At 57.1% G+C, this 16,319-nt stretch overlaps 1 protein-coding gene across 1 annotated transcript in view; it reads right to left on the minus strand.

Moving 5' to 3' along the window:
- The window catches only part of PLXNA4 (plexin A4), a 405,427-nt gene that overhangs the window by 78,414 nt on the left and 310,694 nt on the right, over positions 1-16,319 (minus strand). The window contains exons 6-9 of the mRNA XM_036247334.1: positions 10,691-10,814; positions 9,860-10,013; positions 8,548-8,647; positions 6,096-6,210 (exon numbers count right to left, since the gene is read on the minus strand). Of these exons, the coding sequence (XP_036103227.1) occupies positions 6,096-6,210; positions 8,548-8,647; positions 9,860-10,013; positions 10,691-10,814 (493 nt within the window). The remainder of the gene's footprint in view (positions 1-6,095; positions 6,211-8,547; positions 8,648-9,859; positions 10,014-10,690; positions 10,815-16,319) is intronic.

The raw sequence follows: 16,319 nt of genomic DNA on the forward strand, positions 1-16,319 counted from the left end.
GTGGGGGTGCCCGAGCCACCATATGTAAAGTGCCTGGCACACAGTGAACAAGAAGTCACAAACGTCTGTTCCTCCCTCCTCTTCCCTTCAGCTCAGGCTGACCTCGGCCCTCGCCGACTCTCTTCCCACCGCATCTCCGAAGGGACCCTCTCCCCTGCTCCAGCCGGGTGTGGTTCCGTACACCCCATTGGCTCCCGCTGTCCAGCTTCCTTCACCCTTCTCAGATCTGAAGTGGAGCCTGACCATTTCAACAGCTCCACGGGCCCCAAGCCCAAGGGGGACCGGCAGGGAGGTCCCGGTTCCGTCCACTGCTCTCCCGACAGCAGTCCCCTCTTCTGGGAGGTGACGTCCTGAAGCTACGTTTCACATGCTCTGAGACACACCTTCCCCAGCCAACCCTGTGGCCTTGGGCAGGTCCCTCGAATCCTCTGGGGCTGGTCAGGATCAGATGGTTTGTATGGTCCCAGTCCTATGATTAACCAAGTAGATGATCTGGGACAATCAGTGTATAACCTTTCTGAAGGTCAGTTTTCCCATCTCTAAAATGGGGATGACAATGCCAGAGGGGTGAGGGGGCTTGTGGAGAAGGTGGGCCTCTGGAAGTGGCTATTTACCTGCCAGGAGGGAGTATTTCACTGTTACAGACCGTATGTTGCACCCGGTACCATCGGACAGGCAGGCATGGCTCTGGTAGACAGAGCATGAGCTGTTATGATCGCAGTGAACACAGTTAACATGGTCCAAGGGGCGCAAGGGTTCAACCCAGGGCGCATCCTGCCACCTCTAACCCCTGACCCCCATTTTTCATTTCATAGCACAACACATATGATCCCCACCCCAGGTGCATGGTAAAGATACTCAGGACATCAGCGACCTCACTCCGTTCCCACAGGGACAATGAACAGAAGCACACCTCATCATCTAACTGACTTTCGTCCCTGATGACTGTCCAGTCGCCGTCTGGAATTCCTCAAAGACATACTTCTCTTTTCTTGTCAAGAGGGACAGTTCTCTGAACTGCCATTTGAAAGGGCCGGCTCTTGGAGGGTGGAAAATAACTGCGTTTAGCAAGATTCTTTGGAGACGATGCATAGGGTAGGAGCCAGAGCCCCTGGAGGTTGTTTGGCCTGTGGCTACTTTCCGCAGCTGTAAGAACGAACGGCGGTCAGTGGCTTGAGGCTCGAGGAACTCTGGACCATCTTGGCGTACGGGAGGCCGCTCCGGTGGGCGCCAGGTCACCTGCCCACCCCGTGCATGTCTCGGTCTCCACTTATATGCACACAGAAGAAAGAGCGCACTGCTAATTGAGAGCGACCCAAGCCAAAGTATGGAAGCAAAAAGGATGCTTCTCTGTCTACCATGTCCAGCACGTCAGCGGCTGCTTTATACAGAGGTTTCGTTGCATGTCTAAATAATTGAACAAGGTCATAAAGACTGCAGCCTTCAGGGCTGGTGCGGCCTGGGGAGGGGGTGGCGGGCCTGTGGATTTACAGCCCCCAGTGTGGTTACAAGCTGAGGGCTCTGGTTCCCCCAGCAGGGCTGGGGCACGATGGTGCCCTGGGGGCGGGGAGAGCTGGGCTGGGCAGCATCTAGGGACAGCTAAGGAATAAGCGATTTGCAGGTCACCTTTCCCTTCCATGTCACCTCAGCCCCCATCAGTTCTAAAGACAAGCCAGCTCTAGCCCCAGCCAACCCCCCAAATTCACACTCACCTTCTCAAACCCGTGGTGCCCAATACGATAACGTAACGCACCATATATTTTCTTGCTGTCCCCCAAGTTTATAATGCCATTAGCGTGATCTACGATGGGCTGGTTTATGGAGAAAGCAAAGTAATAATACAGAAAGGAAATACCCATAACCTTAAGGGGGGAGGGGCGGACGAGATTGATGGAAAGTGCAGTTGTCTGGAGAAAGGGCAACCCGGTAATGGAACACCGGAGCGGGGGCTGCGCGGGACTGGGGGCGGCCCTTCAGCCGGGATTGGCTCCGTTTTCCTCAAGAAAAGGGTGCAGGGCATGGAAGGGTGCTTCTGTTCCTTCGGGTTGGGTCCTGGGAATGGCTCCTCCGCAAGAAGAGACGAGCCGGGCTGGTGATTTCCCTTGAGTCCCGCTGGGAGGTGAGTGCCCTTGGCCGCCCTGTGGGGGGCGCAAGGCTCCTGTCAGCCCAGGACCGGGCAGCAGTCCGGGCTCAGCACCTTCCTCGCCTTGCCAGCTCCTCGGCCCCGGCGGGGACTGACCCGGCGGGTTGGCGGATTTCCCGATGCCCACGCTGGGGTGGTAAGGGAGGTTGGGAGACCCTTTCAAACACAGCTTTGGAAATCAAATAGAATCCATTTAGCCTCTTCTGATCGTACAACTGTCTCTGGAGTAAACTCTGCTCGAACTTCAAGGAGAGAGGGGCTGCGGGAACCTCCTCTGACCGGCGCCCGCGGGCCAGGGACGCCCCGCCTGCCTAGCCGGACCATCCAGCCGGGCGCCTGGGGAAGCTTCAGCGGCCGCTCACGTTCCTTCTCGGTTCCGATGAGAAACAACAGTGAACTGGTCCACGGAGGGCACCTTCTTGTCACTGAATTTGCTTTTCCGTGGCTCTTCGCCCTTGTTTCCTAACGACCCTGTTATTCAGTGTGTGGGCCTGAGGGGGTGCAGGTCAGCAGGAGGAGGCGCCTGGGGAACCCACGGCCACCTGGGGACAAGTGGCCCCTCCGTTTGGTGGAGGTGAGGGCACGGCCCTGGTCACGGCTGCCCCGAGGAAAGGCCATGCCACTGGGCAGCAAGGAGCTCCAGCCGGTGTGGGGCGGGCAGGGCTGGGAGCGGGAAGACCCTCGTCCACCTGTTTCCCCTCGCTGCCCTCTCCCCCTCTTTGGTGCCCATGCTCTGGCAGCGGATCTAAGGACCCAGGGAGGTTATCACCATCCCATCATTAGCTGAAACAAAATCATTCCTTGTAACTGGAGTACAGTTACTATAAACGACATATGTTACGGGACATTCTAGTTCTAATAATTGTAATTATGCTAGAATACATGCCATTAATATAAGGACAACAATGACTGACCAGTTCTCTGTTCCAGACCCATAACTTCACTGAATGACTCTTTGTTCAGGGAAAAAAAGAAAAAAAGAAAGGGGATTCAACATCCCCGGTGAGAGTCAACAAAGCCGGGGTTGAAACTGGAAGGCACACCGGTAGAAGCCCTCCTTAGAGCACACGGTGCAGCCGGGTAGATGAAAAGCCACCGGGCAGCACCCCCTTGGCCAACAAAAGGACCTTGTCTGTGCCCCACATCGGAAATTAAAAGGAAATGAAAACCCAGGGACCTCTGCAAGAATCACCGGGCTTGGGTCTCACCGTCACTCCAGGAGGGTAGATCTGCACTTGGACCCCAGGGCTGCGGGCCGAGGCCCAGAGAGTCCGGTTAGGTAGCACTGGGAGGCCCAAGCCTCGATGGGAACACTCGCCCTCCGGGACCACTTTGTGGGCATGGAACTCTCTTCATGCCTCCCAGCTCCTTTCCACCTAAGTCACAGACCATGCAGACCAGGGGCCCGCACACTCACAGACCTCTTCCACACCTTACGTCTCTCTCAGCGAGACATGCGCAGGAACTGTCATGAAGGATGGATGGTGATAGCCAGCAAGGGTCAGAGCATCATGCTACAGTACGCTCTTCCCCCGTGTGGAGAAAAGACACTCATATCGGGGGGAGAGGGGTTCCACAAAATCACCTTTGAAATATGTGACTTTCTTTGTTAGCCCTTATTCCTGCTACTATCTCTTTGCCGGAACAAAAATACAGAAAACAAAACAACATAAAAAAATTCACCACAGTTCCATTAGTAGCCAAGGGTTTTTCTTTCAAGCTCTGAGGACAATAACCTCCTTCCACTGACCCAAAGCGGCTGAACCAGTCCATAGTCCACACATATTTATTAACTCCCTTTCCCTTTAGCACATTCTCCAAAAAGATGCTGCGACCGTCTTCATCACGAGGTGGTCGATGCCGGCTCCTCTGTGTTGTATTCCAAACGGCCTTAGTGTCGAGCTGGATAGAGGCAGCCGGCACGCCTGGACCAGAGGCACAGCCTTAGAACGTCCACCTTTTAGAGTAAATAGGTGTCCAAGGAAAAGCGGAGCCAGAGTCAGTGTCATTCAATGACGTGTAAGGGAAGGACGGTGATTCCACCGGAGACTCAGACTGGAGGGCCTGCCAGGCTCCTCAGAAAACGGCTCAGGGGAGACAGGAGGACTGAAGGTCGGCAGAGGTAGGTTAGTCCACTTCATTGCCCCCACCCTGGCCGTGCACCTCCAGGCTGCTCCCTTTCCTGGGGGACCTGGCACCAAGCCCTCTGAGGTGCTGTGAGTCCCCAGCAGCCTTGGCCGGTGTCGGGCAGCAGTGGGGGGCGGGGCGGTCCTGCCTGTTTTGCAATCTGGGCCCTTGAAGACCCGGTTCTTCTACAGTGCTCCCAACAGCCCTGGGAGACATGGCGGGCTCTGGTCTTTGTCTCCTCCGGTTCTATTTCCCTCTTTCTGAGCGGCGGGTGCACGTTCCTTTGATAGATTTAAAAGAAAGAAACTTGGGAGAAGGGCAGCAAACAAGAAAGAAGAAGCAGAGATTTGAAAACCTCCTTCGGGGTAATTACATGATCGGGGCCTTGGAAATCCACCAGATAGCTCAATCATTTCTGCTTTCGTTTGATTCCTCAGCCTCTCCACGCGCGAGCCCCCTGTCGGATACATGGGTCTGGAAGGGGAGACAGGCGGAGACCGCGTGGTCTCCACGCCCAGCAGGTAACGCGCAGGTTTCTGAACAGAAGTAGAAGAGGTTGCTCCCTGACTCTCAGCACCTGGCCTGGCGGGCGAACCAGCCCTTCTGCTCCGGACCCCATGCCCCGAGGTAAGAGACCGAGGGGACTGTCCAGCCTTTTATCAGCATCTCCGTGCCAAGGGTGTGCCCACTGGCTGCCAAATCCAGGTCTGTCCTGTTAGCTTTGGATCCGTCTTGTCTTCAAGAAGAGCAGAGAGCTGACACCAACATTAGATTCACACTCCTACTCACAGCCGAGATGCAAACGCCTTTCTCCTTTCCCTCGTAAGGGACAATCTCTGTCCAGGTCTCTCTTCCAGATTACAAATCCAGAGCAGCCATGTCCGGCCACAGACAGATCCCACTGTGTGTGTGTGTGTATTTCCAGCCACAGACAGATCCCACTGTGTGTGTGTGTGTTGGGAGAGGGATATGTCTGGCGGCCTCCACAGCCCCTTCTTCTGTGTGGACAAGGATATTCTAAATCACAATGTTCTAAAGCAACCACTCTGTTCAGAACGACTGGCCCGATGGCGGGAGTCCCACCAGAACCATGCGTTTGAACAGCAGCAGACTCCGCCGAAGTGTTTTTGGACCTGTTATCTTTGAAGTCCTTGCTCACAAACTTACATCCTAAGAAAGGTGACAACACAGGCATAGGGCATTTCTACCATGGTGACGGGCAGGTCTCAAGAAGGGTGACGACTGGGGGAATAGGAGGCGGTATCTTAGCCGTGGGGACAGCGCCATCGCAGTGACTCCACGCTGGACCGTGTGGCAGCAGCACGGAGCACCTGGCCCCAGCCGGACGTCCTCGTCCAGCTGGTTGGGTGGAACCAGGGACTTAGTATTTCTAACAGCTTCGCAGTGATGCTGATGCCACCGACCTGGCATCCACGTTTTGAGAATCACCGCTCTGGCTACGTTGACCCTTCTTTCATTCTTCTTCTTACTTAATTGTAAAGTATCTCGGTCCTGCTCTCTGCACAGTGCTCTGATGGACAGCTCATGGGTCTCTGCACAGTTCTGCTGTGTGCGAACAGTTATCTCTAGGACACACACACTCATCTCCCTGGAATTATTCTAGAACTTACCTGAATGCACCTGTGTCTGGAATCGAACCTCCAGGACTGACCCAGAGCCCACTGGTCCCAGTGCAGAGCTTTGCTTGTTTACTGCTTGCATAACGTGGTCCCTTGGGAGTACGGGGTGGGGAGGAGCAGGGGGTCCTGCGGGTTTGCCTGCGTGTGTGTCCCACGCTCACAGCCGGCAGGCTCCCGGGACCTACCTCAGGCAACTTCACGCGGCCTTCCTGGAAGGAGCAAGTCTTGGGGTCGTGGGTGCAGACGTGTCGGTATTTACACCAGTGGCAGTGGAATGGGCTCTCTACACAAGACAGGCACCTGGTGACAGAGGAGGGAGAAGCAGTAATCAGACAAACTGGGCGACCCCAAAGCGGAGGGCCTAAGACTCTAGAGTCTAGGAAAACATCTTTCAGTAGTAAGAGAAACCACCCTCAGATACTAAGGGAGAGCAAATCTTAAACAATCCGTCTCTTTCCTCGCCAAGTCCTCAGCCAGCCAAGAACCTCAGGCTTCCTCCCTCTCACTCAGGTGGCTGACAACCTTGGTCTCCAAGGGCCTCAGCAACCAGCTTCCGTTTCCACGGGAAGGCATCCTCTTCTGCGGAATTGGAGAACAGCACGTCCTAGAGTGCAGGGGCTTGTCCAGAGAGCCCACGAGACTTAGAGCAAATGAAGAAGCAGCTGCGTGTTGGTTCAGTGGACCCAGGACCTCAGCTGCCAAGCACTCGCATGAGCCCACCTGGCGGAAGAAGGCTCCGGGGCTGCCCTCTCAGTGGGATGGCAACCCCACCTCTACACTTCGCCCCCAGGAAACAAAGGCAACTTCATAAAAGTTCCTTCCTGCTTAAAAACCCAACATGGTTCCCTTTTCCAAAGGGTAAAACCCCTATTGCCACACAGGCTAAGTCCTTCCTGGTGTCCAGGTCCGTGTTCCCACGTGCGTGTGGCTTGGACACGAACAGGCTCTCCCATGCCATCCTTGTTCCTAGGACACCGTCTTCCCTCCTTCCACTTGCCATCTCCTCCTCCTCCTCGGACCAGGGGAGAGTGGTCAGACTGAGCCCTCATGCCACCAACCCCTTTGTTGATGTCTCCGGGGCAGTTCCGGCCTTGTATTCTATTTTCTATTTCCCTGTCCAGTTCACCCACTGGCCCACTGGGCATGACTCCTGAGGGCAGGGATGGAGTCTCGGCATCTTACGACGTGTTGATTACCCGTCTAACGAGTAACACACTGCCTTGCACATAGTACACGCTATAATCGTGTTGTGGACGGAATGGAAACGGCACACGATTTATCTAGACTCTGCTTCCTTACAGGGGAACAGGGGAGGGAGGGAGGAGGCCCTGAGCGGTAAGACCCAGGAGTCCCGTGGCAAGAAGCAGAAAGAGAGTTCCAGCTTGCTTTCGGCTGGGAGGTCTGCCTGCCTCTTACTTGGGGCCCCAATGAGAGCCAGGCTCGGACTCAAGGCTGCTGTAACCAGACAGCTAAACCCTAAAGCTCCACCTGTCCCCCAAACATCTCTGGTCCCGGTAACTAGCTTGTCCTTTGTGGGGAGGAAACACACAGCATATTAAAGCCAGTGGGCTTTGGGACATCAGGTCCTACGGTTTTCAAACTGAGCTCCGTGGAACCCCGGGGATTCCATGGGCTTCTTGGGGACAGTGTGAGGAAACAGACATGGGGAGTTCTCAGACGGAGGGGTTCTACCCCCGACCCTCAACCACAGTGGCTCTTACTTCCATTTATTATGTTTATTGGGCCTCCACAGCTAATTTTGGTTGAACAAAGGTATCTATGGTGAAGAAAACGACTTGTAGCTCTTCAGTCTGGTCCAACTCCATCATTTTAGAGGGGACGTAATAATATAACAACAGCAGCCGGGGCAGACGCGGCGTTCGTGCCGTCCTGGTCACAGTTCTCCAGCCCCGGCAGCTGTTCCTGGGCCAAGCGGGGCCGACGGGCAGGGCGGCGGCCAGCACTGCCGGCCAGCGGCTGCGCGTGGGGACAGTGCCCTCGCCACACCAGCTGCGTACGATTTGGGCGACAGCGCCAGAAGAACTGCATCCCCGTTCCAGAGGACACTGGGGCACCGCGTGGTTAAGTTCCCAGCTGGTCTGCATCCAGAGCCTCTGCACCTTCCGTGGGGAGTGGAGGCTTTACTCAAACAGGGCCAGAGCCCCCCAGCCTGGACGTTTCTGCTCCCCTTGGGCCCCCCAGCCCGAGTCCGGACCCAGCCTGCAGGGCCTGCAGAGCTGAGCATGCAGTGACCTGGTGGAGCACCTGCCCTGCTGGGACATGGGGCCGCTCTCCCTCCTCAGGCCCCCTCGGCAGTGTGCTGACTGCTCCAGTCCTCTGATGAGATGTGGCCCCTCCTCAGCCGATGGCGGGAAGTGTCCGTTAGACAGAGTGACGCCACAGAAGGGTGTGGGCTGGGGATCTGGAGCTCCCCACGCTGAGGGTCTCACTCTGCTCATTCTAGCCTCCTTCCATCAGCCCCGTGGGTGCAGGGAGGGGCCTGTCTGCCTCGGGGGGTGAAGGAGGCCCCCCTGCAGGGCCCCTGGATGGAACTCCTTTCGAACGGCGGTGGGTGTGTATCGCTGGATGGACCCGGCCCCCGGGAACAGGGAGCTGAGTGGAGCAGGGGGCACTTACGAACTGTGGACACTGCAGTTGTAGAAGACAAAGCTGGTGCTGGCGAAGGTCATGCCTGTCTCCTTGGACTTGAGCTGCAGCTGGACGACATGGTGGTCCCCTGCGGAGTGAGCCAGCCACAGAGTCACGGGAGGGCAAGGCCCCACGCGGGGTCCCCCTGAGCGGGACGCACCCTGGGAAGGGGAGCCTGCTGGACCTTGAGAGGGGTGCTCTCAGCTCGAACAGGTCTCCGACTCAGCAGACCCCGCCCCAGAGCAGCCCGAGAGCAGCGGCAGACGACGACTCTGGCCCGTCCCTCCTTCCACACTGTACCCCTGGCACCCACCCCTCATTTGCTCACCAGCTTTTTGATGTCCACACACACACTCTGACAGGCATTCAAACGTGCATTCATTCACACATAGGATGTCCCTGGCAGACTCACAGAACTACAGACACACTGACTGCTACCAGGAGAAACGTCGCCCGTCACTAGCACTGCCACAAACCACACACGAGGTTTTGCGTGTGCACGCCCGCAGGTGCGTGGCTCACGGCCCCGCAAAGACAGACCCTGTTCTGATGCCCCTCCTCTGTGGGCTCCGGGCTCCACTCAGGCGGGCATCCCTGGAATCCTCGGCTGGCACCAAGGAGGAGCTGAGCCCATGTTTAATTCACAGCCCTGACCCCGGGCCCCCACGTCCGCCTGGTTCTGTGCCTTCCCCAAGGGCCACATTAATCAATCATCTTGGAACAAACATGACAAGCCCGAAGGGCAGGGCCAACGTGGAATCAATCTGCCCAGCCGGGTCTGTCCCTCCCCAGCCCCGGGCCTCTGTCCACCCCGTCCCTCCCAGTGCAGCTGGGCATGAACAAGCCCCTCTGGATAGGCAGGCAGGGTGGGGTGGGGGTGCAGGGGTTCAGGATCAGAGACCCAGCAGGGTGGGCAGCGGGTGAGGAGCCAGAGGACCCCTACCCCCACGCCCCCTCCTCTGCTCCTCCAGACAGCCCTCTCACATGGGTGTACGACCTTGAACTCGGCAGGCATTGCTGTCCTGGTATCGCCCTCCCCCCGCCCTCTGCAGTTGCTCCTCATCTAGGGTGAGCTTGACTCTTGGATGCTCCCCTGGTTACAAGAGCCAATTCCAAAGGCAGCGGAGGGCTCCTCATCTCCCTCTTCCCGTAACACACCCACCAACCCACACCCCTGCCTCTGACCCTCCCCTCCTGAAGGTCTCCTCAGTGCCCCACGTCTGTCCTGAGTGTCCGCCCTGAGTCCGCATCCAGGCGGGAAGAAGGCCGTGCCACCCAGCTGCGCCTGGGGACTGCTCACCGTTCTCCGTGATGATGCGGGGCACCTCCTTGGCCGCCGGGGAGTAGCACTGGATCTGATTGCCCACCACCAGCCCATCCATCTCTGACAGGTCCTCGAAGGTGCAGTTGACGCCAGCTGACAGCTCCGGGACGTTGTATGTCTCCAGGACCAGCTGTGCACAGCCCAGCAGAGGCAGAAAGGCAGGAGAACGAAATGGGGACAAGAAGGGGAAGCGTAAAGGAGGCAGGAGAGAGCGCCAGAGACACCAGAGAGGAACGTCAGGCAATGTTGAGGTAGAGAAGAAGGGACCAGTTTATTACAAGAGCGCACAGAGAAGGTGGTGGGGTGTAAAGAGAGGAGACGGATTTGGCCCCAGGAAACGGGATGTTTCGGGATTTATATGGAATAAGAAAGGCGGACAAGACTGAGGTACTGCTGGTCAAGCTCCTCTTCCATTGTCCCCCATTTTGGAAAAATAGCAATGCAACCACTAAGTGCCTAGTGCAACAACACGGGGACACCTCACCCCATCTCCCTCTGCACGTACATCCTTCCCGTCTTACAGACAAGGGTATTGTTCCCCAAACCCTCCCTCTCTTGGTCGCCCTTTGGATCATTTTTGGTATCAATGTTTCCCCTGTCTTTCTACCCACTATGCACAGAGCCCTCCCAGTGTTCCTGTGCCTGTCCCCCTCTTCCAGTCCCAGGGACCCCATCTTGAACGTTCCAGTCCTGCTCTCAAACTGCGCTGCTGGCCGGGGCGTGCCCTCACGGGGGCCCCTGGGCTGCAGCCTTTTTGGTGGGGAGAGGGTTCTTCCAGGTCCCTGGACCCTGTCGTACTGCCCTTACCAGGACATTGTACTGAGAAACAGAGATGTTGCTGGGATGGACGGTCAGCCGGACACACTGCTTCATCTCAGAGGCAAACCTGTGGGGCTCTCTGGACCGCGCACAGCGCTCCTTCCGCGTGCACCTGAGAGGAGAGATGGTGCGGGGCTCAGGGGAAGGGGCCTGGTCTGGGGAGGCGCTGACACGGAGGCAGCCCTCACCAGTGGCTCCCGGGCGTGTCCAACCTCAGCGTGCCCAGGACCGACCTTTCGTTCCGTGCTCTAGCCTGGTCCTCCCCCAGCACGCCCGAATTAGAAAAAGATGGTAATTCTCATAAGCAGTTGCCAAACGCAGACACTTGAGAGTCCTGTTCAAGTCTTCTAACCTCTTCCTCATTCACACAGAGTCCCAAAGTCCCGTTCATTCCCCCTTCCCGCTCATCCTGGGTCCCGATCACGCTGCCCCTCCTTAGGCAAACTGTAACCTACCCTCAGGCTCCCTTGTCCTTGCGCACATCAGTCCGTCTGTCTCGCAGCCCTCCCCCAGTCTTCCCCTGGCCAACAGCTTCCCACCCTCCCAGACGTGGCTCAGCTATGACGCACACGCGAGCCCCGCCCCTCCCCACTCCAGGCAAAGCCAAAAGCAGTTTGGAGTTTCCTATGGTCTAGAACTTCTTAGATCGGAGCACAGTTACGGACTGAGACAGCCCTCGCCCGCAAAGTGTGGGGGTAGAAGGAGAAACATGCCTGCCTTGTTCCGGAATCCCCTGCGATCCTGGGGTCCGGCAGGCAGGAGATTGTGCAGGTGGGGGGCAGGGACAGGAGGGCGGATCAAAGGCGCAGAGTGCGCTCTGCAGCCAGACTGCCTTGGATCAGAGGCCTAGCTCCGGGCACAGGTGACGGCCGCAGGAGGTTTGCTACTCTTGCTCAGTGTCCTGTGCTGTTCAAAGTGTCGCAGGTGGACCCACCCAGGGTGAGCTAGGATCTTACCACCGTACCCGACGGGAGCTTGCGGACGCCGCACAGAACAGCGCAGCCTCACCCAGACGCTGCCTTGCACGTGGGGAAGGCAGGTGTCCGAGTTGAGGGACAGCATTCAGTGCGGGTCAGACAAGCCTAGTGAACACGGGGCCCCAGGGGGTGGCCAGGATTTGGAGACTGGACTGCTGACTGCTGTGGGAGGGGGAGGGGCCCTCGGAGGGAACTGCGGGTCGTCACCCCTGCGTGGCTGGTCTCCGGGTAGGAGAGAACAGACTGCGGAGGAAGGCGATGTCAGGGCTGCTGCGAGGCAGGAGCGCACAGGGCAAGGAGTTTAGCAGGGAACCGAACGTCCAGGGACGGGGAATCCGCGTGGGGAAGGACATGTTGAGGAGAGAACCTCTGCTTCGGGAAGCAGGCAGGTGAGGTGCGGGGTAAAGAAGAGGGGAGAGGCACCTGGACACCTGAGCCGCTCGTAGGGTGACTCTCAGGCACAGAGGAAAGCTGGGGGGGCTGTCCTCCAGCCATGGGGGGGAAGACACCTTCGGCCCCGTGGGAGGAAAGGCCTAACGGCGGAGAACCTGAGAGGTGAGTTTAGCGGACAAGGAGAAACCGGAGAATGGGGTGGACCAAAGGGAAGACACGGGGATCCAACGAGTGGCCTTAGACTAGACTGGATGTGTCTGTGGAGGTAAAAACAACTGTGAATAACAGAATCCCAGCTAGAAGTCACCGAGTGCTTGCTAGGCACCGTGATAAGGGGCTTACAGTCTGTCCCTGAAGTCCCTTAAAGTGGCAGGAGGAAGGTAAACCCCACCTTACAGATCAGGCAGAGAGGATGGCAAGTCACTGGTCCCGGTCACCTGCTAATCGGACACCGTCGGTAACCCAGGTGAACTCTGGAGCCCGCACGCTTAGCCACCGCGGTTGACCTCCCCGAAGAGTCTAGACGAAGAATTGAGGGACAGACCCCTTGCTGCACACGAAACACACTTTCCCTGCCATCTTGATGTTCCCTTCACGAGCTTTGGGCAATTCAAATGTTTCCCTTCAGTCTTCTTCCCTCTGAGAAGCGCACTCGGCTTACTGTGCCGCTGGATCCCCGGACCTGCCGGGACTTGGTCCCAGAGCGGCAGGTCAGATGGGAGCCTGGTGCCTCCCCCACGGTGCTCCCCGGGTGCTCCGGCAGGCCCATGGCCACAAGGGCTTCTGCCTAAGTCTCGGGAGTTAATCTACCAGGCTAGCTGGTCGGGGAGGACTTCATTACCTCCAGCCATTAAGCTAATGTTATGGACTTTTCCAGAGTGTCTGCACTGACATTGCTATTAATAGTGTTATTACTCCCATTAATGGCAGGCTCAGAGAGCTGGCACAGGCTTCCATTATTCACTGACTCCCCAACTTTGAAGTTCCTATTTCCAAGAGCAATCAGTCGGTCTGAAAAAGTCTTTGATTAAATGATGAAGAGAGAAAAATGAAACTGCTTGCAGACCAAACAACACCTGGACTTACCAAACAGAGGCCCAGAACTCTCTCCCAGGGGGAACCTGGTTGGGGGATCCCAAGACAAGTCCCACCGGCATGGTTTGCTGCTCCCCAGGTTCATGGGGCTGCCTCCTGCCATGCTTCTGAGAGCCTCGAATGAACCACTCCTCACCTCCCCCAGACGTCGGTCTCACCAAGGAAGAGACCGATAGCTCACGGTTTTCAACAACCCATCCAACTCAACTGTGTGATCTTGAGCAAAATGCCTTGGTTTTCTCATCTGTGAAGTGGGGGCAAAATAGTATCTATCTCATAGGGTTCTTACAAGGATCAAAAGATTATGCAAGTGAAGTATTTAGAAAAGGGCATAGCACATGCACAGTGAGCCCTCAGTAAACGTTAGTATTATTATCCCTCTCCCTCAGCCTTCCGCATCCAACCCCGCCAAACCGCAGCGAAGGCAGAAGCACCTGTCTTCTCGCAGGACTGGCCCATGGGCAAATCAAGGACAGAGAGACGGGGGTGGCTCTAGCAGCCTCCTTCTCGAGGGAGAAGGAGCCCTCCCAGAGGTCAGGGGAGCACGGGGAGGAAGATGAACTGGGCTGCAGCTCCACCTGCTCACGACTGTCTCAGGAGACTGGGAACTCAGGTCTCAGTGGAAAGTCAAGCTGAAGTCAGGGCCAGGGATGCTCTGACATTTCCACTAACGCTCAGAGCCCACGAGGGCGGAGGCCGCGAAGGCCCGGGTGCACAGCAGCTGACCTTCGGTGTGACAGGACAATGGAGGGGACGAATGCATTTCTCCTGAGGTCTCATGGGGTCTGGCAGGGTAATGGCCTCTGCTTTTCTAGGACTGGGACTTCTCGTTAGCCCGGGCAAGAGCTGGGGAAGGCGTACGGGGTGAATTCATGACTCTTGGAGCCAGCTCAGACGGTACCTTCACCAGGGCTCCAAGGACTGCCTAAAGCGTCCCCTTCTATTCAAGGAATATCCTGATTCACCCATGTTCCAGGCATGATGCAAAAACTGTCCCAAGGACACAGAAAGGGCATGCTATGTGTGACTGAGCGTTCAGACATTCACCTCTGCCACCGCCATCGCCGCCCCACCCCAACTCAGACTCACAGGCGGCCAGAGGAAGCAGGCCCCGTGAAGACACCGGGCCCCCGGCACCGGAGTCTGGCCCTGCGGACCTTCTCTTACCTCCCTTCCCCGTCCCGCTGTCTCTGCAGCTCGTCTTTCCAGCCCCGGTTCGGAGGTGCTACAAGCCTGTGGGGCCAATGGCCCTGGTCCCTTGGAGGGGTTATTATTCAAGTCAGTGGTTCCAATGAGATTATCCTCTCTAATGAAGCAGCTACCTCCGCCCTCGCCTAAGCCTGAACTTCCCCTGCCGGAGAATCCCCAGCCAAGTGGAAAATTAGAAGGGAAAGGAATGGAGAAAGGAAGAGGGTGAGGGAGAGGAAAAGAGGTGACGATTGAGTTCTCTAGAAATTAATTCCTAAATACAGTGATGGAAGTATTAACGCCCAGTGCTGCCGGCCAGGAAAACAGAGTTCAGGTTGCAAAAGCAGCTGTCTGCGAGTCCGGCCTCAACCGACCTCCAAACTGGGGGCTGCCGGTCCGCGCCCCCGGCCCTCTGGCATGGGTCCAGCAGTCTGTGTGACCAGGACCCGCTCCTTGCTTCTCCCCATGGGTGACCCCTAAACCGTAACATTTCATATTGGTCATGGCCCGTGTTGAAAGCTAACCGTCGGGGGTCTGTGTTTACAACATGAGTTTGAAAAAAATGGGGTTGCAGTGGGGCTTCCCAAATGAGCTTTCGAGAAAGGTCAAGAGGACTTGGGACAGGTACTCCAGGAGGAGATCCTGGGGGCTCCTTGGGCACTGTCTCCACAGCCAGGGACAAGGCAGGGACCGGGTTTCCCAACGTCACCGTCCTTGTCCTCTGCGGGAGCTCCGCAGAAGCAGGAAGGCGCCTCTGAGCTCGGAGGAAGCGGACCGGAGAGCAAAGGGAACCGTTCTCGGCAGATGGGAGGGTAGGAGGGTTCTTACGTGAAGGGCATGGGCCAGGTGAGCCCTTTCACTGTCGTGACTTTAGGATCCACTGACTGACACCATGGTCTCAACCTAAGTAGTTTGTTCTTGGACAAACCCAAACCACGAAGGCCATGATGAGACGACAGTTTCCCCCCTATCATCGGCTGCTGGCACCTGACCTCACCACCGTTTACCTGTTCTAAAGATCCAAAGCCAGCTGAGCAGCAGCTGTTGGAGTCACCATGCCTCCTGGGCCTCCCTCGGGGGTGAGGCCACCAAGTGGGTGAGGTGACAGCGCAGGAGGAGGGCACAGGACCTAACAGGGACCAGCAGGAGCAGGAGGTCAGTGGAGCCCAAGAAGAACCTTTCTGGGCTTATGTAGCAACCGGGCGGTCCTGCCTCACCACCGTGGTGGGCTCTGCCCCGGTCCCTGGTTGAACGGAGTCTTGCCTTGGCTTCCTTTCGGCCCCTCCCCGATGAATGACCCACTGAGCACTAGCTCAGGTGCTGTGACAGGGACCTGGAGAGGTTCCTTCTTTAGGAGAAATTACGGTTGCCAAAAGGGGTGAAGCGGGGTTGCGTCTCTCCTCTTTGTCAGTAGGTAGCGCTGTTCTGACCTACTCATCTCTACTAAGGCTGAGAGGGGGTGAGAGGGAGGAGGTGGAGAGAGGAACTGGAGTGGAAGGACAGAGGGGCGGAGGACAAGAGGAAGAGGAGAAAGCAAAGGTGCACCACAGGCTGATCCATTCCCTCATGGCCGTTGGTAACAAGGAAGACGCTGCCTATGACTTGTGACACATCCAACAATTACTCTGATTGGTTCGATCAACGTTCACACTGCACTGTATCCAACAGCCTGGAGCTGTCATGTGTGTGCATGTCCCCATGTCCTAGGCTCGGTGCAGGGAAGCACTCTACTCTGCAAGGTGGACCATCCACCGGTGGCACGGCCGGGCAGAGCGTGTGAATGCTGTCGGGCGTGTGCACGTCTGGACCTGAAGCCCCAGTCCTGCCCTCGGGATGTCCCCAGAGCCCAGTCACCGATGGGGAGGACTTCCAGAGCGTGCAGCGATGGCAGGGCTTTCTCATTCCTATGACAAGAGGGACTGTTGACGTCCCATCCGTTGGCCATGGAGCATGTGTCCCATGTG

The sequence above is a fragment of the Molossus molossus genome, unplaced genomic scaffold, assembly GCF_014108415.1.
Source record: "Molossus molossus isolate mMolMol1 unplaced genomic scaffold, mMolMol1.p scaffold_m16_p_7, whole genome shotgun sequence".
NCBI classification, from domain to species: Eukaryota; Metazoa; Chordata; class Mammalia; order Chiroptera; family Molossidae; genus Molossus; species Molossus molossus.